At 60.3% G+C, this 27,827-nt stretch overlaps 2 protein-coding genes across 10 annotated transcripts; one reads left to right on the forward strand and one right to left on the reverse strand.

Annotated features, from left to right (window-relative positions):
- Nucleotides 1-20,537, reverse strand: LRCH4 (leucine rich repeats and calponin homology domain containing 4). 6 transcript variants are annotated; one of them, XM_077315877.1, is made up of 18 exons: nt 19,561-19,916; nt 8,765-8,909; nt 8,518-8,644; nt 8,160-8,265; nt 7,909-8,045; nt 7,177-7,295; nt 6,883-6,979; nt 6,644-6,731; nt 6,477-6,547; nt 6,125-6,192; nt 5,346-5,501; nt 4,165-4,216; nt 3,893-3,941; nt 3,521-3,646; nt 3,092-3,198; nt 2,664-2,801; nt 2,228-2,305; nt 1-138 (listed from the first exon to the last, which is right to left on the reverse strand). In XM_077315877.1, the coding sequence occupies exons 1-18, from the start codon at nt 19,739-19,741 to the stop codon at nt 1-3; spliced, it is 1,983 nt and encodes a 660-aa protein (XP_077171992.1). In that variant the 5' UTR covers nt 19,742-19,916. The 6 variants fall into 6 exon arrangements, with proteins under 6 accessions (XP_077171992.1, XP_077171994.1, XP_077171991.1 ...); XM_077315879.1 differs by lacking the exons at nt 1-138; nt 19,561-19,916 and adding exons at nt 457-1,991; nt 20,369-20,537; XM_077315876.1 differs by lacking the exon at nt 1-138 and adding an exon at nt 457-1,991 and having other exon boundaries at nt 6,477-6,544; nt 19,561-19,915.
- FBXO24 (F-box protein 24) lies at nt 20,481-27,612 on the forward strand. 4 transcript variants are annotated; one of them, XM_077315882.1, is made up of 10 exons: nt 20,483-20,750; nt 21,701-21,799; nt 22,151-22,337; nt 22,647-22,885; nt 23,708-23,966; nt 24,325-24,483; nt 25,370-25,491; nt 25,993-26,124; nt 26,416-26,586; nt 27,156-27,612. In XM_077315882.1, the coding sequence occupies exons 1-10, from the start codon at nt 20,730-20,732 to the stop codon at nt 27,483-27,485; spliced, it is 1,719 nt and encodes a 572-aa protein (XP_077171997.1). In that variant the 5' UTR covers nt 20,483-20,729; the 3' UTR covers nt 27,486-27,612. The 4 variants fall into 4 exon arrangements, with proteins under 4 accessions (XP_077172000.1, XP_077171998.1, XP_077171997.1 ...); XM_077315883.1 differs by lacking the exon at nt 25,993-26,124 and having other exon boundaries at nt 20,482-20,750; XM_077315885.1 differs by lacking the exons at nt 25,993-26,124; nt 26,416-26,586 and having other exon boundaries at nt 20,481-20,750.
- Nucleotides 27,613-27,827: the final 215 nt, after the last annotated feature.

The following is a 27,827-nucleotide window of genomic DNA, read 5'->3' on the forward strand; positions in this document are numbered from 1 at the left end:
TCAGGCGGGCCTCTGCCCGGGGGCCGCCGCCGCCGCCGCCCTGGTCGCCAGCAGCGCCTGCACCGTCGCCGCCACGGGCCTTACGCCCTCCTCCTCCTCCTCTTGTCCCTCGACGTGCCGGGCAGAGCAGAGCCGCTCCTGGAGGGGAGGGGGGGGGGGTGGAGGGGGCGCCCGTCAGGGTGGAGGGGGACCCCGCAGCGCAGCCCCTTCCCCACGGAGCGCCCGGAGGCCTGGCGCCGGCCCCTGCCCCGTTCCCGGGAAGCGGCGGGGTCGCGCCCAGAGAGGCTGACTGCCGCCGCATCCCCCCCGCAGAGGCCCTTCCCGGGGGGTGGGGGTGGGGTGGGGGCGCAGAGGGCTGCACGGCAGAGAGGGGGCGGGGACGTCCGGGGGGGGGGGCACTGCTGCGGGACAGAAAGCCGAAGGGCAGGCGAGACAGAGACCACAGGCAACATCCGCTTGGGGAGAAGTCTTTCTTCACGTTTCACAATGTACAAAAGTAAAGCCGAACAAACACAGCAACAGTTCTTTAGGAGACCACAACAGAAGCCCACAAACACGCACAGTCAATTTACAGCCCCAAAATGGACAGAAGAACTGGAGCCCTTGAGAAGAATTCCATCCAGAGAGGAAGATAAATACAAACCAACCAACATATTTACAATTCTGTACATGCTTAAAAACAAAGTCTTTACAATATCTCATAATCTTCTCTTCAAATATATATATATAATATATATATATATAAAATATATATGTATAATTTAATGCGTTTAAGGCAGCAAGGGGGGAGAGCAGTGGGGGTGGGGGAGAGGGTTGAGACGGAAGGAGACCCCCCCCTGCCCCGCCACCTCCCCTCGTCTGCTGCGGTTAAGGCACTGCTCTTCAAGGGCTGCATGGTAAGGCATGGCAGGCCAGGAGGGGGCATGGAGGGGCCTACACCGAGGGGCTGCTGTAGCCAGAAAGCCTTAGGAAAGGTTTCCTGGCAGCGATGAACCCGCCTAAATTGCATTGTCAAACTGAAGTGGCAATGAGGGGCAAGCTTTCTTTGCCCTCAGCCTGAGCCTGGCAAGGAACAAAGGGCACAGAGCGATCCCGACCTGCCCGGGAGAATGTGCAGAGTCCCCCACCAAAGAGCACTGCCCAAGCACAGGTGGGGGCTAGGGGGCCGCTGCCTGCCCACATTTGGTTGTGGACCATGCGGCCACTGGGGCCGGAGACACCCTGAGCTAGAGCCCCCAGCCTGGACTGGGGTGACCGAGGCATTTGAAAGAAGGGCAGAGAGCTCAGCTGGGGGGGGGGGCATGACCCGTCAGAATACTGCTTGCCTGAGATGTGGGGGCCTCCCGCCAACACGCCCACCCCATGGCAGGCCCTCGGGAATTAGTGCAACGTCACTGAAGTGCTCCTGACTTGAGCAAGGAGTACCTGGTGGCTCTTTCAGGGCAAAAGGATTCGGACATCCGCCTTGACCAAACACCAGGACAAGATGGACAAGGCACCGAGACGACTGAGCCAAGTCTGACGGGAGGGGTTGACATGAACCATATGTGCTTCAAAGGCACAAGAGTTCAGAGCCCCTCCTGGCCTATAAAGGATGGGGGGCTGCCCCCTGAGGCCCCCTGACTGTTCCCCCGCTCCTTGTGCCCCTGTGCAAATCTGCGCAAAAGCCCTACAGGAAGTTGCAGCGACCAGAGAGACGGCGGGGGGGGGGGGGGTGTGTGGCCACGGGGGGGGGACTCTCCCCCCCTTCCTTATTTCTTTGGAAGGCTGCGGGCCCCTCAGAAGCCGCAAAGCTTGCGATAGCCAAAGTACAGGAGCAACATGAGAGAGACGTAGAAGACGCCAAAGCCCAGCAGGTGCTCCGCCAAGGGGGCGGCAGGCAAGGGAGCCCCCGTCCTCCCTGGAGCAAAGCCCGGCAGCAGGGCCAGGAGGAGGCGGAGCAAGCCGTGGGTGTTGCCGCGGACGACCTCAGTGGCGGAGCAGAGGGAGACCTGTGGCAGGTGGAGAGAACACAGCATGAGGCGACACACAAGCACACGGTGTTAATCCAGCTGCAGCAGGGAGCAGAACGAGGGGAACAGGAGGGCTACAAGCCAGAAGCCCTGAGGAGCGCATGGGGGCAAGGGAGGGCAGAGGCCACTGCCAACCGAAAGCTGCTCCTCGCCAACTGGCAGGGCAGGCAATACCCCCTCCCTCCCCGGGCAAGCGTCAGCAAGCCCCCCCTCACCTCTGGGACCCCCAGTTGACGGCAGGCCTGCAAGAAGCTCTCCACGTTCTTCCGACTTTTGATGGCATTCAGTTTTGGCTGCCGAGAGGGGAAAGGAGCAGGATGGGGGGCATCAACAAACCGGCGGTCCCAGCATCCCCCGGCCCAACCCTTTGGGTCTCATCCTCCTCCGCAAGGGCCTCCCGCCCCCTCCCCCCAGTAAGCAAGAAGAAACACCCACTTTTCTCCAGCCCCCTTTTCAGCACGGAAGAAAAACTCCCCCCCCCCCGTGGTTTTCATGGTGGAAGGGCAAAAGGCAGTGAAGGGCCACTGGGGACCCCAAGACTAACGCCCCCCCCCCTCCCCGGTAGGCCTGCCAGGAGTTTTTGCAGGCAGCGTTTCCTGCTGGGCTTACTTCCCTGCCCCAAATGCATTTCCACGTTTCGCAGAGGCTCACCACAGCCAGGGAGGGCACGTGGACGAAGGGCACGGACCGCGGGCGCAGGTGGTTAATCAGCTGGCACAGGACCACCCCATTGGCCAGCGCCTCGCCCAGGTCCTCGGGAAGACGGGTCTTTAGGCGGGATTCGATGGCCTGCAGGGTGAGGAGAGGCCGCATGAGGAGACGGTGGGGACTGGGGCCCCCCAAATTCAGCCTCCGCGTGATGGGCGTGGCTCAGGGCACTCCAGATGGCTCGGCCCGCAGAAGCAGAATAAGGGGAGCCAAGTCGGCAGGCATTCCCTCCGGCTTCAGAGTGCCAATCTCGGGCCTGCAGGGCCTCCCTCTCTCCCCCATGCCCGCCTCCGGCCAGCCAGGCCTGTCCGGCACAAAGAGAGCCCCCAGCCGAGGCTGCTGGGCCAGCCTGTGCTGAGGGTCCGACTCGCCTTACGCAGCTGGGCCGCCAGCTCTCTCTCATCCAGCAGCTGGGATCCAGCACGCAGCCTCAGCAGGTGGCTGGGTTCAGCAGAGAGGGCATCAGGCCAAGACATCCCTGAGAACAAAAAGCAGGGGGAGGAGGGGACACAGCTGAGGAGGAGGGAGCCAGGCCACAGAGGCAGGAGGCTGGACCGGCCAGGCAGTTACAGGAGGACCTCTGAGGGGTCAGGTGAAAGTCACCCCTAAACTCGATATCTTGTCCATGGATAGTCTCAACCTGATCTGAGAGCTGGAAGCCCCAGGTCCGGCTCCGGGGAAGCCCTCTGCCATCCTCTCAAGCACACTGCAAGCTTACATGGAGCCTCAGCCTGCGGGGAAGCGGCTCCCGGGGCACCAAGGAGCCCTGCACCCTCTCTGGGCTGCTCGCTGGCACTTACCGGAGCCCCGCTGGATGCTGTTCCGGGACGAGGAGCGGAAGAGAAAACTGGTGGGCTTCTGCGTGAACCCAGGCTCTCGGGAGGAGGAGGAGGGTGCTGCCATGGAGTTTGGCGTCTGGGCCAGGTCTGCAGAAATAGGGGAAGGGGCTGAGCAAGGGGGAGGGGCCCCCACAGCGAGAGCCAGCTTCCGGCCTCCCCTGCTTTCCGGCTGTTCTCCAGAGACCACCCCCTCTGCCCCACTCTCTCCATTCACTGACACAGCCTCTGCCGACCCCTTTGGCTGACCCCCCCCCCCTCCCCAGTGTCTGCTAGGAGGCTCACAGTGCCGAAGCCCCTCCTGGCTCCCTCCTACAGATCTTCTGCCAGACTCACCCCCGAGATACACGGCTTGTCGGGGGGAACCAGCCAGCTGCTCAGCTCCCTGCAAGAGACCAGGGAAAAGGTGTCCATCTCTTTGGGAAAGAAAAATGGGATCGTGGGGGTGGAAGAATGGAGAAGGGCAAGCCATGCAACCATCAAGCTGGCTTTTCTCAGAGGGCGCTGCAGGTCCCAAAGAGCCCACGCAAAGGCCTGCCTGCGAGGGGCACGTGCTCGCTTCCCTCCCTCCCTCCCTCCCTGCCCAGCGGGGCTCAGGTCCTACCTACCTGCGCACGATGCTTCAACTGGGGCAAGGTGCTGCTGTTGTCAACCAGCCCACTGTTGGGGGGGGAAGAGGCCACTGTCAGATATCTGCTGGGACCCCCCAGGACAGAATCCAGCATCCCATAGCTCAAGAACTCCAGAGCAGCCCTCCAGCTCCAGACATCGGCCCGGCGGGCCCAGCACCCCATTTCCTCTGGTGACTCACAAGGCACCTCCTGAAAGGCCCACAATCCAGGTCCCCAGCAGTGGTCCTCACAGGGTGGCCACCAGTGGGCTGCCCCGTGAGTCTACTGACGCAGCTCAAGGCGTCCCAGGACAGCAAATCCACCCTAGTGGAGACGGACCCAGACGGGAAGCCGGGTGAGTCTGTCTGAAGGAGCAGGAGCACCTTAAAAGACAAACCAGGTGGGGGGGGGGAGCTTTCAGGCGTCCCTCCTTCAGATGCCTCCTCATGGAACTCTCACAAAAGCTTCCCCCAATTTGGTTCTTCTTTAAGGTGCTCCTGGACTTTGGCTGTTTCTGCTCTCTCTTGAGGGATTCCAAACACAAAATGAGCTGTGCGGCTGGCTAGCGGAAGGCATGCTGGAAACAGCTCTCGGCAGGCGGGAGCGCCCTCCGTGGCCACGGCCGTGGTTTCCTGAGCCCAGCAGCCCCCTCACGGCTCGCAAAGGACCCCCCTTGTCCCTCCCCAAGCTGAAGTGACTGTCCAGCTCTTTGCAGGTTACAAGCGCTGTGCAGACGGGAAACAGCAGCAGCAGCAGGAAAGCCCTGAGTCAAAGCCTGGGCCAGCGGCTGGGGGTCACCAGGAGAAAAGCAGTGGCCTTGGGACCCAGCAGGCAGATATGCTGGCCCCAGGGAAAGAAGGCCCAAGGCCCCAAGACACCACACTTGTGGGATCCAGAGGACATCCGCCTCTGCCCCCAGAATGCCCTGACCTGGACTGCCCCCAACCTTCCCAGATCTTGGAAGGCGAGCAGGGTGAGCCCTGGTCGGTCCTTGGATGGCAGACCCCTCAGGAAGTCCAGGGCAAGGGCAAAACGCCTCCACCCCCCAGTCACTGCAAGGCGACTCCCCACCCCAGCATCCAAGTAGCCAGAGAGAGCCCTGGCCACGAGGGCCCTTGGGAAGGAGGAGAGCTGAGTCCCCGGCACCACACGGGCCCTCAGAGAAAAGGCCGACCCACCTGTCTCGCTTCTCTCGCCCCTGGCTCCACAGGGCCCGTGAGGGGGGCAGCTGCTGTTGCTGCCGTTCCCTCTCCTGCCACAACTGCAAGATCTCGGGGCGACGGCGCTCCTCTCCGGACGACTCCGGCCTGGACGGGGCAGCCCCCCCAGAGGTCCTGCATGCGCCCAAGAAGGCAACAATCACCACCGGTCAGAGGGCCAGCAGCTTCCCACATGGATGGGCCATCTCCCCTCCAGCCCCGTGCTGTGCGGAAGGCCTGGCGCCCAGGAGGAAAGGGGGGGGCTTCCCCCACTGCTCAGCCCCAGCCCCAAGCAGTGAGCTCCTGCAACAAGAGAGCGGAGCAGAAAAGCTGCAGCCTTGGGCAGCCTTGCCCAAGCACCGGAGAGGGGGAAGCAGCAGAGCTGGTCTTCTAACACCCTGTTTTTCACTGCCCAAAGGAGTCTCCAAGTGGCTTCCAAAGGCCGACCCTTCCTCTCCCCGCAACAAGCACCCTGAAAGGTAGGTGGGGTAGAGAGAGCTCTGGCAGAATAGCTCGGTGAGGGCAATTCTCAGGGATGGGGTCTCTGCTTGGCCCGCAGAAGGTCCTGGGTCGAAAGGACCTGGCAGGAGTCTGCCTGAGACTCGGCCGAGAGTGCTGCTGCCAGTCCGAGCAGGAGACAGACCCTGATGGCACAAAGGCCGGATTTGGCTTGAGGCAACTTCGCGGGTTCCTCCACTTGCCCTCCCTCTGGCAACCCACTGCAGTCAGCGCAAAAGGCACCAGGGGGCGCTGCTCACCTGCCGCTCAGGCCCTGCTCCGCAGCCCCGGCTCTCTGCAGGCAGTTCTTCCCAGGCCTCTGCTGCTCCTAGGAGAGAAGACACAAGTCCCTTTGCAGCAGGAGGTGGGGCCTGGCCCCTCTACCCCGTGGGGGCTCACCTGCCCCCTTGCCCAAGCAGCCAGGCACCTTCCTTGGCCCACCCCCTGGCAGCCCTCCTGTCCCTGGGCCTTGGGAGTCTGCCTGGGATCAGGGTCCAGGCATCACTCCTCTCCTCGGTGCAGCCCACCAGCCCTGTGCCTTGTAGGGCTGCCCACAAGACCCAGCCTCCAGAACCCCCCAGGAGGCACCCTGCCAGCCACCCCCACCCTGACCTCTTCCTCCTCGTCCCCATTGATGCTGCTGTCGATAAAGTCGATCTGTTCCAAATCGTGGGCATCCGCTGCTGAAAGGAAAGGGCCCGCACCCAATTAGGTCTTTTCCCCAGGGGGCCTCCTGCCGTGTCCCGCCCCGTCCCCCGTCCCCTGGCCCGGCTGCTCACCTGCCCCATTGCGCTTCTCTTTCAGCTGCCGGGGATCCCGAGCGAGCTCCGCAATGCGGAAGGAGAGGTCCGAGAACTCATCTGTCGACTGCAAGCCAGAGAAAAGAGGAAGAAAAGGGACTTTGGAGGTGACATTTCATGCACCTGCCCCCAGATCAACTTCCAGAAGAGGGGCCGGGGCCACCTTCCCTCAGAAGGGGCAAAGCAACCTGCCCAAGAGAAACATGATTCACCCATACCTCATTCCCAGACCACCTCTTGCTCCCACTGTCCACGCTGTTGAAGCCTGAATCGAGGCCGCCGTACTGCCGCATAGGGTAGAATTCCTCCAAGAGGCTGTAAGAAGATGGCACAGCAGATCTGTTGGAGACTGACTCCCAAGCTCCCCCTCCTACAGACCCCCACTTACTACCCCAAAGAGAGGGGAAGCCACACTCTTCCTGTTTCCCCCCAGCCAGCCTGGACTCAATGCACCCCCCACCCCCCACGGCCTCACCTCCTCCTCCTCCGCAGAACCCAGACAAGCTGCTTACTTTGTGCCGAAGCCCGTGGGGCGGCCTCCTCGGGCAAACTCCTCCGTGTCCAGCCTGGCCTTGCTGCAGGCCTCGAGGTGGAGATACTTGAAGACGTGGACTCTGCCTTTCGCGCAGATCTGAAGGAGACGGACGTGAGTCACAGGCTGGCCAGCTCTCCCACAAGAGAAGGGGCACCAACGGGGTGGAGCAAGTGCCTTTCACTAGTCTTCTGGAAGACGAGGAGGAGACTGGAGAATTTATCCCTCCGGGTCTCCCCCCTCCCTGTCCCAGGAGACACTCCCCAGGTGCCCTCTGAAGGGAAGGCAGCTTGCCCAAGCAAATCAGCAAGGTGTGCAGGGCGGGAGTGGGGGGGGGGAGAACTTGCACGGGCTGATCTGCCTCCCGCCAGCTTGCTCTGTAGCCTCCCCGGGGGAGATCTGGGTGTTCAAGCACTGGATTTTAAAGGGAGGACATCACGGGGGCACCCCTGAGACACACCTGGGCATGGGCAAAGGGGGTGGGGGCAGAAAAGCCCAGGCTCCACTTGGGCAGGCTCCTGACCCAGCATGTCTGCCACCCACAGACCTCAGGGCAGAACTAACAGTCCTCCAGTAGCCCCCTCCCCCCACAGGGAGCACCATGAGCAGGAAAAGGAAGGGGCTGGGTGAGCAGGGAAGAGAGGATGTCTGGGTGAGCTGCCAAAGGCACACCCTGTCAGCACCTCCTGGGCCAGGATTCTCCCCGGCCTACCTGTGCAGGTGGGGACTGCAAGGGGTTGTTCTCCAGGAGGAGGCACTGCAGGTGCCGCAGGTGTCGGTAGCAGACAGGAATGTGAGCCACCCGGTTGTAGGAGAAGTCCAGCCGCGCCAGCGGGAGCTCGGCTAGTTCTGCAGAGACAAGTCGCAAGAGGGAGCCTCCGGTCACCCCAGGGCAGGGAGGCAAACCCGGCAAGGAGTGGAAAAACTGTGGCCGGACTCCGCCCAGCCCATGGAAGTGCTGACCTTCAGGCAGGCTGTCAAATTGGTTCCTCCGGATGCTGAGGTCTCGAAGCGACTCCAGGCCGCCCACGCTCCCGGGCAGGGACTGCAGCTCGTTGCTGCCGACATCCTGGTCAGAGAAGCTGCAGGTGAGCAGGGCCTACCCTCGGGCTGTGCTGGAGGCCCAATTGCTGGAGGCCAGGGGTCCCAGGACAGGCAGGGCAGGGCAGAGGGGGCTCATGCTCAGGCGCTGCTCGGGAGGATGGGAGAGGGCACTCCCAGGACCGGCCATATCCTGGGCCCAGCAGAAATGGGGCCAGGGGGGCCCGCTCTGGGTGGTGTGGCCTCCCTCCCCCCACTCCCGGTCCCCTCCCCGGCTCACCAGCTGGCGGAGGTTGTGGAGTGCGCCAATGTCCTCGGGCAGGCTGACCAACTTGTTGTTGCTGGCAATGAGGACCTTCAGGGGCAGGCGGCAGAGGCTGGCCGGCAGGGAGGTCAGCTGGTTTCGGCTGGGGAGGGGGAAGCAAGGGCGGACTGAGGTGTCTGTCACCTTCCTGCCCCCAGGCACGGCCCTCTTCTGCCCACAGTGAAGAAGAGCGCGGCCACTCCCGTCCTCCTCCCTGGCTCACCTAAGGTTCAGGTAGGTGAGGGCCTGGAGATTGGCTATGGCTGGGGGGATGCTGCGCAGGCAGTTGTGGTACAAGGTCAGCCCTTCCAAGGACATCAGGTGGCAGGCCGCTTCAGGCACCTCCACAAAACGGTTTCGGGACAGATCTGCAGGCAGAAGGGAGAGGGGTAGACAGGAGGGCATGAGATCCCCTGCAGCCCTTCCACAAGATGCCCAGCCCATCACGCACGAGGGTCTTCTCCCTGCAGAGACCCCACTAACGGGAACCCAGCAAGACCACCAGGCTAGAAGGGGGGAGATGCAGGTTCCAATTCCCACTCCCACTGACTGGAGGACTTGCGCTCAGTCATAGAATCATAGAATCATAGAGTTGGAAGGGGCCATACAGGCCATCTAGTCCAACCCCCTGCTCAACGCAGGATTAGCCCTAAGTCCTTCCCAATCAAGCCTCCTTGTGTTGTTGGCCCTGCGACAGAGCACTCGTTTGGTGATCTGATCACAGGTGAGCACTCGTGTCGCTGTTTTGCTGGGAGGGGCTCAGGTGCAGGAGAGGATTGACGTCTGATGTCCAAGTCTTAATCTGGTCGGCCATGGCTTTCCACTATGTGAATGGGATCTGACCGCTTTAACTGTGGAACCCCCCCCCCCCCCATTTTTCAGAAAGATAGAGAGCTAGGCCAGGTGGCCCTGCCCCACAGCCAGAGTAAGGGATCCTTCTGGCCCCCATCAGGAATTGCTTCCATGGGCCCTTCCCGACTGCAGTGCCCCACAAGGTTGCAACAGAGATGCCACTTTGATCCAGAGGACGCTGGAATGCGGCCTGCAACAGGTGGCCGGCAGATGCAAGCCTGGAAGCTGCAGCAGCCTCGTAACAGCAGCGGCTAGAGGCAAAGGCTGAGGATCCATCCAGAAACAGAAGAGATGCGGGGGGTGGGGGGTGGGGACAACTGTGCCAGGCACTTGAGGAGGAACTGCTCAACCTCAGTCAGAGGACGCACCCAAACTGTGTCCCCCGCCCACCACCCACACCAATGACCGGATGGGCAGGAGACGTGAAACCCAGGCCTGGATGCAGCACGGCAGGGTTTCCAGAGGGGGTTCGGTAGCCCAGGGTGACAGTGAGGATCCCCCCAAAAGGGCCAACCTGGCTTTGCTCCCCAGAGCTGGCCAGCGTGGGGGAGCTTCCCTCTGGGCAGAGGCCCCTCCTGCCGGCAGGGCAGCAGCCTCCCTTCAACCTGCCCCCCCTCACTCTATGCTGTGCTGGACTCCCAGCCTGAGCAAGGAAGCCAATGCCTTCCCCCACCCCAAAATGGTGCCCCTGCAGCAGTTCCCATTCAGGAGCTCCATGGAGGTTCTAGAAGTCACTTGGCTGCCTCGGCCTATGGAACCATGATATGGTTGCCTTGCAGCTAGACTACCATAGTGTCTGCCCTATGTGGGTCTGCCCTAGAAGTCAACTTGGAAACTCCACCTGGTACAGAGAATGCCATGGCTCCCCTACCGGCAGGAGCAAGCCAGACTGTGAATGTCACAACCGTGCTGCAGTCACTCCATCAGCTCCCGGTGGGTTTACAGATGCAAGTTCCCGGTTATTCTTGTGGCTGCAGGAAACTCTTCCTTGCCAGGGCCAATCCTCCACAACAGGGTCGCTCCCCTGAGCCAGTCTCTTCTGAAGGGGCCACCCTGTACCTGTGCTCCCCCTTGCCATATGGAGCAGGGAACACTGGGCCACCATACTGTCAGAGTCCAAGAACCGTGTTCAAGTGGGCCCCTCCCAAGTGAGACAGAACCTGGTCATCCATCAACGTTGTTCCTGGAAAAACTGAGCCATGAAGACCAAGTCTCATGCCTCCCCCCGCCCCACCCGGCTGGGACAGCCCCTCCCTGGCCCACCCGGCAGCCAGAAGACCAGACAGCAGGGGCTTCCCTGGGCAGCCAGGAGAGGTCCCATGGGACCGGCCGAGGCCACACCTTGGCCACAAGCCAGTATTTTCCGCACCTTGGCCTCTGGGCAGGCCCTAACAACGGAAGAGCACAAAGGGGAGCTTGAGAAAGAGGTTTCCATCAAAACCACTCTGAGAGAGGAAGGAGAGTCCACAAGCACCCCCTTGGACTTCCTGCCAGGCCTCAACTTATGCACTTCCTCCCTCTCTGTCTCCAAAAATGAGAGGGGGGCAGGGGGGGGGGAGAGAGAGAGAGAGAGAAACTTTCAGAGGAGGAGCTAGAAGGGGAGGCGGAGATGGCTTTGACTGGCTGAAATGCAAACTCGGGCCAAGACCTGGGGCCGCCTTATTTTGCAAAATGGCTACTTCTACTTCTTGTAGGCTTCATCTCCTGGGGATTCTGAGGGTCCGCCTGGTCCTGCCCACATGCCTTGGGATTCTCCTTGCAAGGGCCGACCGCACAACACCACACAAGGCTGGGCAATGGAATTAAGCCACAGGGGAGCCACAGGCTAAGAGCTCTGAACAGCTCCCCTGCCTTTCTGAGCAGAACTCCCCTCTCACCCACACACAGAGGTCCCGTCTCCCTCCCAGCAAGGAGGGGAAGCTGCTCCGCCATGGATGCTGCTTTGCAGATTCTCTGGCCAGAGAGCCCCCAACCACACCAGTTGCAGCAAGGCTGCAAGCGGCCAACCCAGGGGGGGGCAGCCCAAATTAGGCCGACCCCCCCCTTCCCCACCACTTAGTCCCCTTCTGCCCTCAGAAGCACAACCACAGAAGGAGGAAGGAAGGCACAGATTGGGGAGGGGGCAGCTCCAGACGCCTAGCTAGAAATAAGTCTTTTTAAAACCCCAGATGTTTCCTTCAAGGGCTAAAAAGCAGCTTCATGCCCACCATGCACAGGGTCCCCCCAGCGGCTGGGCAGCCTTCAGAATGCCCTCTGCGAGGCCCAGGAACCTGGCCGCATGCCCGCTCTCCGAGCTCTGCCCCCAGGACCCTTTGCCGGGAGCTGCTTGCCCGTCGCTCTCAGCCCACTCTTCTGTGATCGTGGGATGTGGGCGGTGTTGCTACAGACTCCAGTGGGGTTGCTATGCTCCTCGAAGCTGGGACTTTTTTGGGCATTTCTCTTCCCTGCGGAGACAGCAGACCACACTGACTAGCAGCGGAAAGGGGCTTGCGGTGAGGGAGCTCCCAGGGTCCCTTAAAACGAGCCTGGTTTTCAAAGAGACTGGGAGGCGAGGAAAACATATTGAGCACAACCCTCCATCTCTGGCAGCCAAGGGAACCTTACGCTAAAAGCCGCTTCTCTCTGCCAATGCCATGTACGAGGGGCTGCCCTCCAAGGTGGCTTGGATTCAGAGCAAGGGGGGCAGGAATCGAGGGCCTGTGTGGACTGGGGCTGGAGGGAAAGACTAACTGGATACAACCCAGGGCTCTTCCTGGGACCATCCCCAGTGGCCGCGCCTAAACTAGGTGGCATTCTTCTGCCCTGGCTCCTCCGCCTCGTTCTGGGCGCTGTCTGACCCTGAGAGCTGTGAATGCAGCATAATCCCAAGAGCCAGATTAGGGGCCTGGCTTGAGGCACGTCTGATATCCCCCACAGCCCTTGTGGAGCGGGGAGCAGTCACACAGGTGCCCGGTTCCAGAAAAAGTAAAGAGCTGCAGGTTTCCTGCCTTCACCAGATCCCCACAGCCAGGAATAAGAATCGCCCCCTCCGCTCCAAGCCCCCTGAAGCTCACAGGGAGCGTCAGAAGAGAGGCTGGAGAGTCAGTCCCAGTGGGCCTCGAGAGCAAAAGTGCGCATGCAAGACCAGCCTCTGACGCTCAGTGCGCGATCAGCACGGTGCTTGTTCCCTCCTTCCAGCTGGCTCCGAGACAGACAGACAGACAGGCAGACAGACAGAGCAGGCCCTCTCCCCTGACAAGCCTGAAACTGCAAAGCTGCACGTAAACGGATTACATAAATATGGGGGAACGGCCAAGGCAAGCTCATTCCAGAGACCGAGGAGGGGGGCGAGAGGCAGGAAAAGGAAGCCCACGTGTTTCCAAGCACCCGGAGGTCAGCGCCTTGAGAGTGGGGCCTTCAGAGCTCACGTGGTCAGATTCCAGGGACGGCAGGCAGGGACTCCCCCTCCTTCAGCCCGCAGTGACGGTGGTGACTCAGCACTGCCCCCCCCCAGCTCACTGCAGCAGGGGTGGGGTGGGGGGGGCTTCCTTCCACAGGAGGGCTTCCCACTGAATCGAGGCAACCAAGCAAGGCAGAGACAGGCTGCTGCTTCCAGTCCCACAGAACCACCTAGTCGCACCTTGACCCCCACAGGGTCGGAGCAAAAGCCATTAAGTTTTCTAACCCATGTCAGAATCCGTTACAGGTCTTGTTGGCAAGGGCCACCACAACTACACACAAGGTAGTTAAACTCTCCAGAACGCATGGACTATACCGTCGGAAACAGGATTCCCTTCCCCCATTAGGGTCAAAGGATAAAGGTCATGGGAAACGTGACCTGGATGTCCTCTGCCCTCCCCTGCCCTTTATGTCACAGCAGCTATTTTAGGCCTGTTGGGAGGCCATGCCAGGATAGGCTTCCAAGGAGGTGGTGCTCCTGACGTCCCCAGAGGAAGGTCACCTGCCCAGGCCGCCTTGGCCAGAACATTCCTGAGCCCCAAAGGGGAAGAGGTCGGGCCGCCCAGTCGCTCACCCCACAAGGGTCCTGCAAGGCATCGCGGGGTCCAGCCTTCTTGCAGACCCTGCACTGCTTGCCCATCCAGAGCTGCAAGAAATCTCACAGAAGCAGCAGACAGAGCACACCTAGGCAGGTGCCAGGGGCGGAGATTGGCGTGCCCCGGTTCATCCCCCCCTTCCCAGCACACACGTACATCAGTCGATCAGGCTGGAAAGGACTGTTCTGTCTCTGCCGACTGCCTTGGACCAGCTGGTGTCTCTTGGCAAGCCCCCCCACTCCCCCCCACCTAGGCTCAAGCGAAAGGCCACAGGGAGATGAGGTCCGGGAGAAAGGCCACAGGGAGAAAGGCCACAACCCCCCACTCCACAATGCAAAACGGCCTCCAGCTCCACACACAGGGCAGGGATCGGAGGGCCTCACGGACTCCCAGCCGGACCTCATCTGGCCCCAGCCAATCAAGGATTTCCTCTTGCCACTCCCCTCCCTTCCGCTGGGCAGCCATACAGCTTGGCCCCATAGGGCACAGCCGCTCTCTGGGGCAGGTGGAGGTGGCCAGGCAGCCTCGCCTCCCTCTGCCCCAGCCTGGGATGTGCTCTTCAGGCATCCTCTCTGCTCAGGACTCCCAGAGCGCGCCCAGTGCCGGGAGGGCAGCCGAGAGGGCAGCCAGCGTGGCCACAGGCCCAACCAGCAGCCTCGGCTTCTCCAGCGGAGCCGACGGAGCAACAAAACGAGGCCAAAATCATAATAATAAAAAAAAAGAGGCCAAAAGTGCTGCTGCCCAATCGCAGCTGACCTCTGGCCACCCAGCAGGGCTCTCAAGGCAGCTGGCTGTGGCCTGCCTCTGCACCGCCACCTGGGCTTCCCTGCTTAGCGTCTGACCCCTGCTGAGATCAAGCTGGCCGGGCTCCTGTGCTGGCCAGCCTCCACCCGCTGGCGGGAGTGAGGCAGCCGCCATTGGTGCAGGGAGCAAAAGCAGAGGGACTTCCTGTTGCTGCCCGCTTGAATGGCCTGGGGGTGGACTGAACGGGGAGGGGGGCAAGCGGAGGGAAAGGGGATTGGAGCCTGTACGGAACCAGGGGTGCATTTCTGTAACAAGGAAGACAACTCTGTGGCTTCTCCGAGGGCCCCTGGGCACAGAGGTTGCAATGTTTGCAGCAGGCAGTTTCCTCCCCACCCCCTCGCTTCCTGGAACCAGTGCTGCTGCTGCTGCTGCTAAGCCTTCCCCACCCTCCTCACAGGATTCAGCAGGCCTTTTCAGCCGGCCCTGGGGCCCACCGGGCACGGTCCACTAGGGGCCCACAGACGGAATCCCCAAAGACTGGCTTGCACAACCCTCCAGGGATTGGGGCCACCCCCAGTGCAACTGGCTTTCTTCCAGCTCTGACCAGTTTCTGCCCTCAAAGGGCTGAAGTCCACAGGAGCAGCAACGACCCCGTGGCAGGGCAAGGAGTCTACCTACTGTGCTTTCCAGAGAAGGAGCAAGGAGCTACAGTGCTTGTCTCTAGGGAATGGAGCACATGGCACCGATTTAATCTTCTCTGAGCCCAAACAAGGCAAAACCCCTTTGAGGGGTTTGAATCTGGGGAGCCACGGAGGCCACGGCTTCCTGGGCACTCTGGAAGCACCAAGAACAACAGGCCACTTGGGAGATGAGCAAGGCTCCGGTGGCCACCAGGGTCCCCTTCCCCTTTTCAAGACCCTCCTCCCTTTGAGAAATCCCAGCAGCAGCACCCAAGGAAGGCAAAGGAAAGGGAGGTCTGCCTCACCACGGCATTGCCAAACCCACTTGCACAAGACCCAGGAACTCCCCCAGCCGTCTTTACAAGATGAGGCAAATTCGTGGAGGATCGGTCTGTCAAAGATGCAGTGGAAGCCCCACGCAGGATGGTATTTGGATGGGCGGCTACGGAGAGAGGCCAGGGCCACTACGCAGGAGTAGGCAGAGGCGGGCCAGCTCTGATGACCCACGGCCTGGGAAACCCACAAGCGTTGCCAGAGGTCGGCTGGGCCCGGACGGCACTCTGCTCTGGCTGTTGGAAACTTCTGTCCTCCTCTTGTACTGACGGGCCTGTGCAAGGTCTGTGCCCTTCTCCGACAAAAGAGGCAGGCACCTGGAAAGCATGAATCGCCTCTCTGAAAGGACCACGCCTGCTGACCGTTCCCATGACATCCATTCAGGGCTTCCCGAATCATGTGACTCAATTAATCCCTAGAAGCAACAAGGGTGTCGTGGGTGCCCCACAGTGCCAGGACACCACAAGAGCCACCCCCCGTGAGGAAGGGATTCTGGCCCCCTGCCACCCAGCCCAGCCCAGGCCCACACGACTCGCCGGCTCACTCAGGCACGCAACGGCGACTCACCCTGAGACCGGCTGCAGCAATGCAGGAAGAGCAGACCTCGTGGCACGCCCACCCTCAGCGGTAGTCTTGGGAGGTCTACAAGCCCTCCTTGGGCAGGGCAGGACAAAAATGAGACACACACCAACCCGGCCATGCTCAGCTTTGCTCCACAGCCTCAAGCGGCTTGGCCAGTGACTCCGGAGCACAAGGAGCCTCTTGGAGCGATCCCTCACGGCAACGCCTGACAGCAAATGGATTCCCACAGGTGTGCATGAAGTCTGGAGGCCACAAATCCACTTCCCACCCAGGGGGCAGCAGAGGCCCCTGCGCCCTTTTAACAGCCTTTTCTTCTACTCCAGTGACAACAACGCTACCTCAAGGACCTCTGGACGTCAAATATGATTTGCTCAGCTGCACATGGCCCCAGGCTAAAACCCAAGACATCGGCTATGAACTTTAAAGCCTTTAAGTCAGGCTTCTAGTCCCCGGCTGGTCCAAATGGAACCACTTTACTCCCGGCTGCAGAGGTTCCGCCCATGACCCCCCTTGGCACAGAGGCTCCTGCTGTGTTCCAGGCCAAGGCAGACCTGTGGATCCTTAGCCAGGCAGTCCTCATGAAGAGGTGTCGAGGGCCACTCTGCGGCAGAACAGGACGCACCACCACCACCACCAGCACTGGGCCACAGCTCCGCCTAGAGCACTCTCTTCATGGGGATCGGTGGGAGAGCCTCTGCTTGGCACACTGGAGGTCCCAGGGATTGGTCCCTGGCAGCATCCCCCATTCCAAAGGGCCAGTGACTGGCGGCATGGAAGGCCTCTGCCTGAGACCCTGCAGGGCTGCTGCCAGTGACCTGGATGAACCAACAGAAGGCGGCTTCAGAGGGACGCCTCATTTTTTCTTTGAATGGAAAGTTTCTCAAGGAGACCCGGAGAACAGAGAAGCATCTTTCCACATCAGGCCTGCCTTTAAAGGGGAGAACCGCCCTTCTCCCAAGCTTCCCTGGTCCTCATTGGCTAGCTCAAGACTTTCCTGCCAAGGTCCTCCCCCAGAGGAACTGACAGAGTATGCCGTGATGACAAAAGGCAGGCATTTCTTCCAGCAACCAGCACGTCTGCAGAGCTACCGGCCAGCCACAGAGAGCTGCCCCTTGGCCCACTGGGCGCCCAAGAGATGGAGCCCTTGGGGGCCACGTTCCAACAGGAGCAGCGTCAGCTCCCCAAGGGCAGCCAGGAGCTGCCATCCGGCCCCAAGCGAGGACATCCCGACACCAGCCTCCGAACCTCCGCCTCCAGCTCTCTATTCAGGGCCTGGTGCCGAACATTCAAGCAGCCCAGAGAGGATCATGGGGGCACTTAGCAAAAAGGGCAGCTAATAGGCCACTGCTCATCACAGTGGGGGCAAGAGAGGCCACGAGGTCCAACCAGCTGCCCTGAACTCCAAGCCAGCCCCTGACTCCGGAACAGTGTTGTCCAACCTGACCAGGGGGCAAATCTGCAGTGAAGCCATCTCTCTCTCTCTCTCTCTCTCTCTCTCTCTCTCTCTCCAGCTCTGTGCTCCCTGTCAGCTTTTCCATCTTCCGCAAGAGGCGTCTGTGTGAGCCGACCAGCCACTCCAAGGCAGGGCCCTGCAGCCCAAAATGAAAGGCAGGGAGGATGGGCAAAGACTTTGGTGGGGGGTTGGTTCTGCTACCAAATAAGCCCATAAGCACCTAACCCAGACCTTGGGCAGAACTCGCAAACAGAACCTCTAGGGCGACCCCTGTTGCCAGGAAGAGGCCGCAAGTGGGGCGGGAGTGGCTGCAGCCCAGAAAGGTGGAGTGGCACATCCCTAACGGCTTGTTCAGGATCAGACTGCCAAGGACTCCACCCACCACTCTGAGCAATTGGCTTACGGGTGCAGAAGAGGGTGAGGCGGCCCCCGCTGCCCGTAGGAATCCATTTAATGCAGGCTGCCTCTCTCCACACGCAGGACTCACTACCAAAGCCCCCCCCCCCCCAAAAAAAACCAACACGCTTCTCCACATCATTTACTTTTGCAATTCAGCACCATGTGGTGGGGGGTGGAGATGGCTGAGAGCAACTCAGGCAGGGCAGAAAAAGCCCCTCCATTTCCAGAGGCTCTTCAGCCCCAGCCCTTCCGAATGAGCTACGGGGGAGGCCCACAGCCATGCGGCTGGCTCAGGAGGCGTCTGGCGAGCCGCCCTTGCAAACCGGCCCCATGGAGTGTGGGCCTGACCCACCAGGGCTGCTCAGTGGAACAAGGTCTTCCAGCACTCTCGACTGCGGGCCCAGCCAGCGGCCGCATGGAAGCCAGAGACACAGACCCTCGCGCAGAGGCATCATCTGGCCCCCAAAGGGCTCTGCCTCTTCCCGGGAAAGGCACCGTCCTCCTCACCCGCCACACAAGTTGTCCTTGTCAGTATCTTCCCTGCCAAGCAGGCACGTGGACTATGCCAGACATCCTCGGTCCAAATGCCAGCAGCTTGTGGGAGGAGGGGAGAAGTCCGCCCCCTGCAGGGGCCTTGGAGCGCCACTCCTCACCATCGCACAAGCCGGCAGGCAGCATTGGCAGAGAGAGCGCTTCGAGACTCCTCACCTGCTCGGCCTGCCCTGGCTCTCCCCCAAATCTGAACCTCAGGCAGCCACAGGCAGGTCTACTTCCAACCCTCCACCTAAACCACGCAGGCCTACTGTGGAAAAAAGACAAGGAAAAGAAGCAGAGTTGGCTCTTCTATGTTACTTTTCTCTACCCGAAGGAGGCTCAAAGTGGCTTCCAATCACCTTCCCTTCCTCTCCCCACCACAGACTCCCTGTGAGGGAGGTGGGGCTGAGAGAGAGTTGAGAGAAATTGCTCTGTGAGAACAGCACTATCAGGACTGTGACTACTAGGCCAAGGCCACCCAGCTGGCTGCATGCAGAGGAGTGGAGAACCAAGCCCAGCTCTCCAGATTAGAAGCTGAGCTATGCTTTTTTATGACTGGTCTGGGACCACAAGAGAATAAATTCTTAGAAGCTAAGAAGCACGGTGGGCCCCCGTGACAAGTAGCCGGCTTCCAAACACTCTTCTGCGGACGCGCCTGGCCCCCAGGCACTGAAAGAGGGGAAGGTCACATAAAGGTCCCCAAGATACGACCTCTCTGCCCCCTTGCTTTCACTGCTGCCACCCCAAAATGACACCATTTCAGCTGTCTGGACTGAGATCGGCCCACCCACTCCCTCAACATGAAAGAGGCCCACAAGGGCTCATGGGGGGGGGGAGGCCACCTGGACAGAGGGCCCCAACCAAACCAGCCACCCCTTCCCACTCCAAGAGCCCTGCTGAGAGGGCCCAGTGGTCCACGGCCCTTGGCTGGCAGCCCCTCGTTCCCACGGAGCCCTGCTGCAGGCGCCACGCCCTGGGGCACCTCAACGTCCCGGGTATCTCTGGGGAGTTGGCCCACGCAGGGCCCGGCACCTTCATCCCACTCAGCAGAGGACAAAACAGGCCCCGCCCCGCCTGCTCACCTGTCCCCTCCCGAGCAGGGCAGACGCAGGTGGCGCCCCTCGGCCAGAACAGGCCACGGAGGACATCCCGCCCTGCCCATCAAAGCCACGCCATATCACCAGGAGCCCCCAATTCCTCCCGAGCACCGAGAAACCTCCGCCCCCCCCCCATCCTCTCTGTGCCTCTAAGGGAACTTAGCAGCCCCTCCTGCGCGGGGGGGGGGTCTCAGCTGCCGCCCCCCGCCCGGTGGCCCACCTGGCAGGGCTGTGGGCACTCAGAGCTAAGGGGCGGGCCCAGCGGGGCCGGGCGGGGCGAGAGGGACCGGGCTTCCGACCACGCCTCTCACCCGCCTGCGTGGTGTCGCTGAGGTCCCAGCGCCGGGCCGCTCCGCCGGGGAAGTGCCGCAGGTGCCGGCCCGCCAGGCTCAGCTTCCCGGAGGCCGCCGCCTCCTCCAGGGCGCGCTCGTGGCCCGGCACGGAGGGGGAGGGCGGGGGCAGCGGCTCGGCCCCGCCCTCGCCCGCCGCCATGCCGCAGGTCGCGCTCTTCCCGCGGCGGCAGCGCCTGGCCGAATGGACGCTCGGGGGCGGACACCGCGAGACCCCAGCCAAGGGGGGCGGGCGGGAGGCGGCACGCAGCCTATCAGACGCCGGCGCGAGGGACGCGACCACTCGCGGGAAGGCAGGCGAGCCCGTTAACCCCGGACAGCCAATCCAGCGGAAGCACGGCCGCCAGGCTTCCTCCTTTCGCTCCTAGCCAATGAGTCCTTTCCGACGAGCGCTGACTGCCATTTTAACCAATCACCGCCAGGGATGGTGGCTCGCCCCGCCCATTTCCCCTCGTTCTTCAGCAAATGAAATTCGAAGACGGCGGGTCCCTTTAACTGTTTCCCAACCACTAAGCGGCCAAGTGGCCTTATCGCAGCGTGCAGCCTACGGGCGCAGGCGTGTCCTAGCGTGTGAATGACAGCCGCTCTTCCAATCGGACAAGAAGCAACGCCGCCAAGCGCTTTCGGCGGTGAGGTCGCAAAGACCGCGGGCGAGGGAGGCCGAACGCCGGCCATCTTGAGAAAGGGAAAACTGACAGTTAGCTGGCGAATCCCCAGGAGTTAAAAAGAAACCTCCTCAGGGCAGTTGGCCAATCAGGCTCAAATTTACCTCAAAGGGATAGGCGGGTCTTCATAGCGTTGAAAGATGAGGAGGCGGGCCAATCGGCAACAGGAGAGTGGGCCATCTCTGCCTGACTGACAGGCCGCTTTGCCAAGAGCTTCTGGACTCTGCGTCCGAGGGCGGAGCGGAGAAAATGGCTGCTTGGCGGCCCGCCGACCTCCCTCCTCCGGGGCTTCGTAGCCGGGCAGGGCTCTGTGTTCCCGCGGGCGGGCGGGCGGGCGGACGTCACAGTGGGCGGTTGCCAGGCGACGGCGGGCTCTGTGAAGGCAGCAGGCCCGCGCTCGTCGCCTAGAGCCATGTCCCCGCGGGCAATTGGCCATGTGGACAGGGGCCCTGCCGCGCCTCGGCCATGCTGGGCCCAGCAGCAAGGGTGGGTCTGGGCTCGGCCCCGCCGCACGCGCGCCCGCCGAGGGGCCGCCATGAGCGACAGGCGCCTCGCCCCGAAGCCCCCGCGCGCCCAGGGACCGCCGGCAGGGAGCAGGCGACCCTTGCCCGATGCCGCCCCGGGGAAGGGGGCCCCAGACCCCGGCCGCCGAGGAAAGCCAATGCCCGGCGCCTCACGACCCCTCGCCCGGCCAGCGGCTGCTCTGGCTGCGCGACGGAGGGGAGGGGAGGGCGTGCTGGCCCCCGGGGCTCGGCGAGGGGGATGCAGCCGGGACTGGCCTGGGACCCGGAAGGTCCAGGCGCGAGCACCCACCCTGGCCTAGCCCGTCGCACAGGGTTGCTGTGAGCGGGGAGAGGAGAATGATGCAAATCCCCATTGGGAAGCAAGGAGGGGTATCTGTGAAGTAAAAAATTCTAATAAAAGATTTTGTGCATCATCTCCTAAAGTATTGAACACATTCCTGTTATTCCATTGACCCAATCAGACTGAAGTAGCATGCAACCCTTTTCAAAGACGTTTTAACTCTGATGGCTTCCACTGCGCCCCAGGAACCCTTGTTCTGAATGAGCCCTGAGAACCCTGGGCTGGAACATCTCCTAAGGACTTAAGAAATGAAGCTGGGGGGGGGGGGCACCTTTGGGCCACGTCTGAGGCTTTCCTGGCAAACCACCTTGTGTTTTAATGGGTGTGCAGCAACCAAAAATTCAACATTTTCAGCCTGCAGCTGCAGAAATACTGCCTATCATGCAGCTGCTAAAAGTAAGAGAGCCTTGCCAGGAGACTAAATGTGTCAGTCCTAAGAAGAAGTGGTTTCTGGCTGAGGCTTGGAGTTTAGCAACTCTTTTTTTTTTTTCATTTGGAGCACTGGAGATGAGATTGTCCAGGCCTGTTCACCCTTTCCCCTCATTTCCTTCCTCCCCCCCCCCCCACCTCAGCAACCCAAGAAGAAGCCACGCAGCTCATCCACTGAGGCAACAGAAGAAACCAAAGACAGAGGAGAATCAGCCTCTATCCAGGTTTTCCCTCCAGAGCTGGTACGTAAGAGTGAGATTTGGTAACAGAGTTGGCCCTTCCTGCCTTGCTGGTCAGTACTGAAAGAGCTGGGTTTGAGTCCAGGAGCAACTCAGATACTCACAAGAGTCTCAGGGTGCAAGCTTTCGAGAGTCACCCTGTTCAAGCGTTCTCTACCACCACCCCCCGCCCACCTTCTGAGTGGGATAAAAGGAGACTGAAACCTCCATTCCGACTTGTGTCTGACGAAGGAGGGTGCTTGGACTCTTGAAAGCAACATCCCCTGAAACTGTTCCTGGTCTCTGAAGTGGGACTGGACTCAAGTTGAACTTTTCTTCCTGCACAGTGACGGAGTCTCTTCTCTCTCTGCCCAGTTGTACTACATCATCTCCTTTTTGCCAGTGAAGGACGTGGTCGCTCTCGGTCAGACCTGCCGGTACTTCTATGAGGTGTGCGACAGCGAGGGAGTCTGGCAGAGGATTTGCCGTCGCCTGTCCCCTCGGCTGCGGGATGAGAACTCGGGCGGCAGCCGGCCCTGGAAGCGCTCGGCCATCCTCAACTGTCAGTATAGCTTGGTGTGAAATGGGGTGCCCAGAGGAGTGGGGGAAGCCTTGCCCAGGGAAGCGTGACATTTGCACAGGGGAGAGCCCTGTGCATGAGAAAAAGTTGTATTTGCACAGGGGAGGGGGTGTTATGAGGAACGCTTGTGCAAGGGGGAGGAATGACAGCAGGTTGGAGACAAGAAGGTGGAACGGAAACACAAAGTGAGTCTTGCCGCCCTCCCCACACCCAGGGAAGGGAAAGGTGTTGCTGAGTCAGCTCCTCCAGAGAGACCCAATTCCCCTGCCCTGGGGTCTTTCTGTCCCACAGACACCAAGGGCTTGTACTTCCAGATGTTCAGTGGCCGCCGGCACTTCGTCAGCAAGACAGTTGCCCCACTGCTCTCCCACGGCTACCGGAAGTTCTTGCCCACCAAGGACCACGTCTTCATCCTTGACTACAATGGCACTCTCTTCTTCCTCAAGAACGCCCTGGTCTCCTCCACTATGGGCCACGTCCAGTGGCGCCGTGCTTGCCGCTACGTGGTGCTGTGCCGCAGTGCCAAGGATGTACGTACCTGGGAGGGTTGCCATCTTTTTTGCTAAGAAAGTGTCAGCTACCTTACACACAGATATTTGCCAAATGAAACTTTGTCCGGCACTTCCAGTTTCTATCAGGAAAAAAAACTTCCCCTGTTCCATGACAGAAAAGTGGAGAAACACAGCCCCCTAAAACAGAAGAAACAGCCACCAAGGAGCCTGAAAGCCGAACAATGGTGAAGCAGTGGGGAGGGTCTGTGGCTCAGGGGCCGCTCATCCGCATTCAGGGGAAACAGGGATGCGCTTAAAGATCCACTCAGCCTATGGAGCCTGAGCCATGAATTGGTCCTGGACCCATTAGTCCATTCTTGCGCCCATCCTTGGAAGGCAGCCAGTCCCAGATTCAGTCCCTGGCCTCAGTAAACCGGGTGGATCGTCCTGGACTCTAAGCAAGCCAGCTTCTTCCCCCAGAAAATAGCTCACAACTATTGTGGTACACCTGCATCTTAAACACAATTGGAGCTTGCTTTGTCTCGAATTCCAGGGGGAGAGTTACAGATGGAGATGGTTGGGCAGGAACTTGGGACATCTGGGTTACAGTGAGGTACTGAAATCAGAACACCTTTGAATATTCTGCTGTTGTCAAGTATAAAGGGTGGGTTCTACAGAGGCCTTCAGAGACTCAGCCACAGTAGAAATGGCAGCAGCTGCCACAGCAGTCGGTAGCCCTTCAATACGTTTGGGTGGCCAAGAGGAAGGAGCTAGTCCAGCGCCCTCAGGTGCAGAAGGTGGCCTTCCTGCCCCAGTTGCCATATTTTGAGTCCCCTGCCTCCTTCCTTGTTCTGCCTGCAGTTCGCCACAGACCCCAGGAGTGACACTGTGTATCGCAAGTACCTGTATGTGCTGGCCACCCGGGAACAGCCGGCAGCCCCAGGGATGGGGCGCAATGAGGCTGCAATGGCTGCTGGCAGCCGCCTCTGTGACTGCGTGGAGGTTTACCTGCAATCCAGCGGGCAGCGAGTGTTCAAGATGACTTTCCACTTCTCCATGAAGTTCAAGCAGATTGTGCTGGTGGGGCAGGAGACGGAGAGGTCCCTCTTACTTCTGACAGGTGAGAAGAGAGAGCCAAAGGTCTGCTTCCCCTCACGGGCACAGAGTCAGCAGCCACATCCTTTGGTTTAAGAAACGCCTTTTTACCCCTGCTCAGTTCTCATGCCTGGCAGAACTGGCCTTCCAAGAGGCCCATGTCCGCTGCTCCCCGATCTCCTAATAATGTCACTGTTCTTTTGTAGAGCCCTGCTGCCCACTCCTTTGGCATTGCTAGAGGGCTCTGAGATGTCCCTGCATGGCTTGCAAGGGAAAACATAAAGGAGCCTTTGCAGGCAAGGCCCAGGCAGGCAGCCCTTACGGAGGCCATTCCCTCTCCTCCCAGAAGGCAGCCTGGAATCCTCGACCTTGTTTCTCTGCAGAGGAAGGGAAGATCTACAGTCTGGTGGTGAACGAGACTCAACTGGACCAGCCTCGCTCCTACACTGTGCAGCTGGCTTTGCGCAAAGTCTCCAAATGTCTTCCCCACATCTCCATCCGCCACATGCATTCCAACCAGAGCAGTGCGCTCTACCTCACAGGTAACTGGCTGCTCTGCTGGCAAGGCCAGTCCCAGCCTAGGAGCAAAACGGGGCTCTGTCCAGACCTCTCAGCCTTGCATCTCAACCAGACCTCTCAACCAGCACTGCCAAAGCTGGTTCCCAGTTACTGAGCTATGGATGCTCCACCGCACTGGACAGCTGCATCACCCATGGCCAGAGACAGCATGGTGTGGGGGTTCATGTATCTGACCAGCCATGGAAGCCAGCTGGGCGACCTGGGGCAAGTCGTGCACTGACAGACTAGCCTACCCCAGAGGGTGGTTGTGGGGATGTAACAAAGGCGTGGAGAATGATGTCAGGGTCTCCTATAGGGGGAAGAACAGGCTATAAATAAAATTAATAAGTCACAACCATCACAACTGCTCTGAGCTGTATGGGAGGGCGACATGAAAATTTTGTACATCAATAAGAGGAAGTCAAGGGCTGAGAAACGGCCAGTGGTGACAGAGGAAGAAAAGCGCAGGTGGAGCCAGAGGTTCAGGGGAGAGCATGCTGGAGGGAACATGTTTGTACAGAAAGCAGTTTTAAGGGGCAGAGGGGGAGAGCAGCCGCCTGAAGCCCAGAGTGAGAAATTGTTTCAGGCAAGGTGCAGAGGAGGAGATGGAAGCAGGAGACGGCAGAGCTTGAGTGGGGGAAGCAAGAGAGCAACCATAAGCGTAGGCGGATGGAGGACTTACCCCGTGGGAACAGAAAGCTTGACCGTGACCCTAAGGATTGTGGGGCCTATTCTGCTCTCGCTGGCACTGCAGGAGGGAGGGCCCTCCGCACTGATCGGTGCCCCTTTTGTTTTGCTTTGGGCACACACATTCTGCACTGGTGGACCTGGCTGAGGTGGTTCAGCCATGGTCCTCTCTTCCCTCTGCAGATGATGGTGCTGTGTACTTTGAGGTCCACTCACCAGGCGTTTACCGTGATCTTTTTGGCACCCTCCATGCTTTCGACCCACTGGATCAGCAGATGCCCTTAGCTCTCTCTCTTCCGGCAAAGGTAACACAAAGTGGGACTGTTCTCACACACACACACACACACACACCCAAGCGTTGGGCAGCACTAATTGAAGAAGCAGGTACAAGATGGGTCTCTGAGATTTCAGTGCCAGGAACGGTCCCCTTCCCTGTTCTGTCCTGGCGGCTGCCAGAGCCATCGCAAGCGGTGGGCATCCAGATAGTCCATGTTGGCCTGACCGTGGGCAAGCCCTGCCGTTTGGTCATCCACACTGCTAGAGCAGATAACGAAACCAGGCCTCCTGACCGCATTGTTCAAGGTCTGCAGCGAAGGTTTGGAAAGGCTGACATCCCCTAATATTCCTGACCACTGAAGAGCTGCAATCTGCATGTGAGCAGGTGTTCTTTAGGAGCCAGGTTTGGACCAGTGGCGGGCTGTAAGGCTGAGTGGCCATTAGGGCTGGTTCAAATGAAGACCCTGGAGACCACATTCTTCCAGCCCCACTCCAGTCAAGCCCTCCGCCTCACCTGTGCTTGCCTCCAGGTACTTACCTGTGCCCTTGGCTACAACCATCTTGGGCTAGTGGATGAGTTTGGGAGGATGTTCATGCAAGGAAATAACCGCTATGGCCAGCTTGGCACAGGAGACAAGATTGACCGTGGCGAGCCTGCTCAGGTGAGATGCAAGGGGCGGGGAGCAAATCACCAAAGGAGAGCAGACAGGAGTGGCCAGGCACCATTCCCTCTTCCAAGGGGCCAGTGGTCCTGGGAGACAGACTGGTGAGCTTGGCCTGTCAATTGTCCAGGATCAACTTGCATGGTATCAATTGGGACACCCCTCTCTCTGGAGTCATTCAGTCAGATTCAGCTCTGCTAATGCCAGGAAATGCCCCAAATGCAGCTTGGGGGAGGGCAGGGAAGCCTTCTGCCCTACTCCAACACCTCCACTGTCCCCTTTCCCACCCAGGTGCACTATCTGAAGGGCCCCGTAGACCTGTGGTGCGGCCTCAACCATACGCTGGTGCTGAGCCACAGCGGAGACCTTGGGAAGGATCTCATGGGGTGCGGCTGTGGCGCAGGAGGGCGCCTGCCTGGGTGGCCCAAAGGTAGTGCCTCTTTCGTCCGGCTACACATCAAGGTGAGGGGCATCCCTTGTGGCGAGGGCAGGGGGCAGAGGGCAGCCGCGGGGACTCCGGGCCTGTGACATCCAGTGGGGAAGTCAGGCTGTCGTGGGGAAGCCTCAGGGTCTGAGCTCTGCCGCCCTCCCAACCCCAAAGCCAGCCTTTCTTTGTGGCTTGTCTCTGTTTTCCCAAAGAACAACTCTGTAAAGCTAAATGCTGAGTATTTTCCCTTGCAGGCCTGAGTGAGGCTTCTGATGGGTCAGAAGGTTGAGATGGAGATGCTCGATCAGTGCCTTCCCCACTCCCTCCCTGTAATTTTTCCAAACTGTTTTCTCTACTCACTGTTGAATACGAGCAAGATGACATAATTTGGCATAAAACAAAATCTCCAAACTGATCAAGACGAAGGGTTCCCTACTTTCTGCAAAACACGCAGAGAGACCTGCAGAGTTGCCTCAGGGACCCAGCGGGCCGCCTGCTGCTGGTGCTGAGCAGAACGTCTCACAACCCAGGAGGCCCTTCTCCTCCTGGCCCCCAGAGCCCCCCCCTGCGGCTCTCAGCCAGGCCTTCCCCCTTGTGTCCCCAGGTGCCCCCCTGCGTCCGCCGCATCTGCTCCACCCGCGAGTGCCTCTACATGCTGTCCAGCCATGACATTGAGGAGGCGGCTGCCTACCGAGAGCTGCCCGCCAGCAAGGCAGGGCTGCTGCCCAGCGACACAGAGGCCATGGCTGCCCGGGCATGCGAGGAGTACCTGAGTCAGCTGCACAAGTGCCGGACACTGGAGGGGCGCATGGCCAAGATGAAGGAGGCTGTGGGCAGCATGCCCCTCATGACATTCCAGAAAGACTTCTTCTGGGAGGCTTTGGACATGATCCAGCGGGCAGCTGAACTCCGAGGTTCCCCTCCTTCCAGCTAGCTCACAGACCGTGGCTTCCCCATTCCTCCTGTCCTTGTTACCCACCCCTGTACACATCATGGATTATGATTGAGAGATAGAGAAGACTTCACAATGAACAATTGGGAATAAATAAGCAGAGATCTCACGCTGCCTCCACTGGACCATGCCGGGGTAAGTGACCAACAGCCCTTTGGGAGCGCAGGTTCCGGGAGGAGGGCTGCCCTCTACAGCCCCCATGATATGACCAGCCCCAGGCCTTCCTGCCTCCCCATCTCTGGCACGCCTCCTCCAGAACCCCTTCTGCTGGAATGTGGATTTGCCATGCAGGAGCTTGATTCAAGTCCAGGAGCACCTCAGAGA

This window comes from Paroedura picta, chromosome 16 (assembly GCF_049243985.1).
Source record: "Paroedura picta isolate Pp20150507F chromosome 16, Ppicta_v3.0, whole genome shotgun sequence".
Taxonomy (NCBI): Eukaryota; Metazoa; Chordata; class Lepidosauria; order Squamata; family Gekkonidae; genus Paroedura; species Paroedura picta.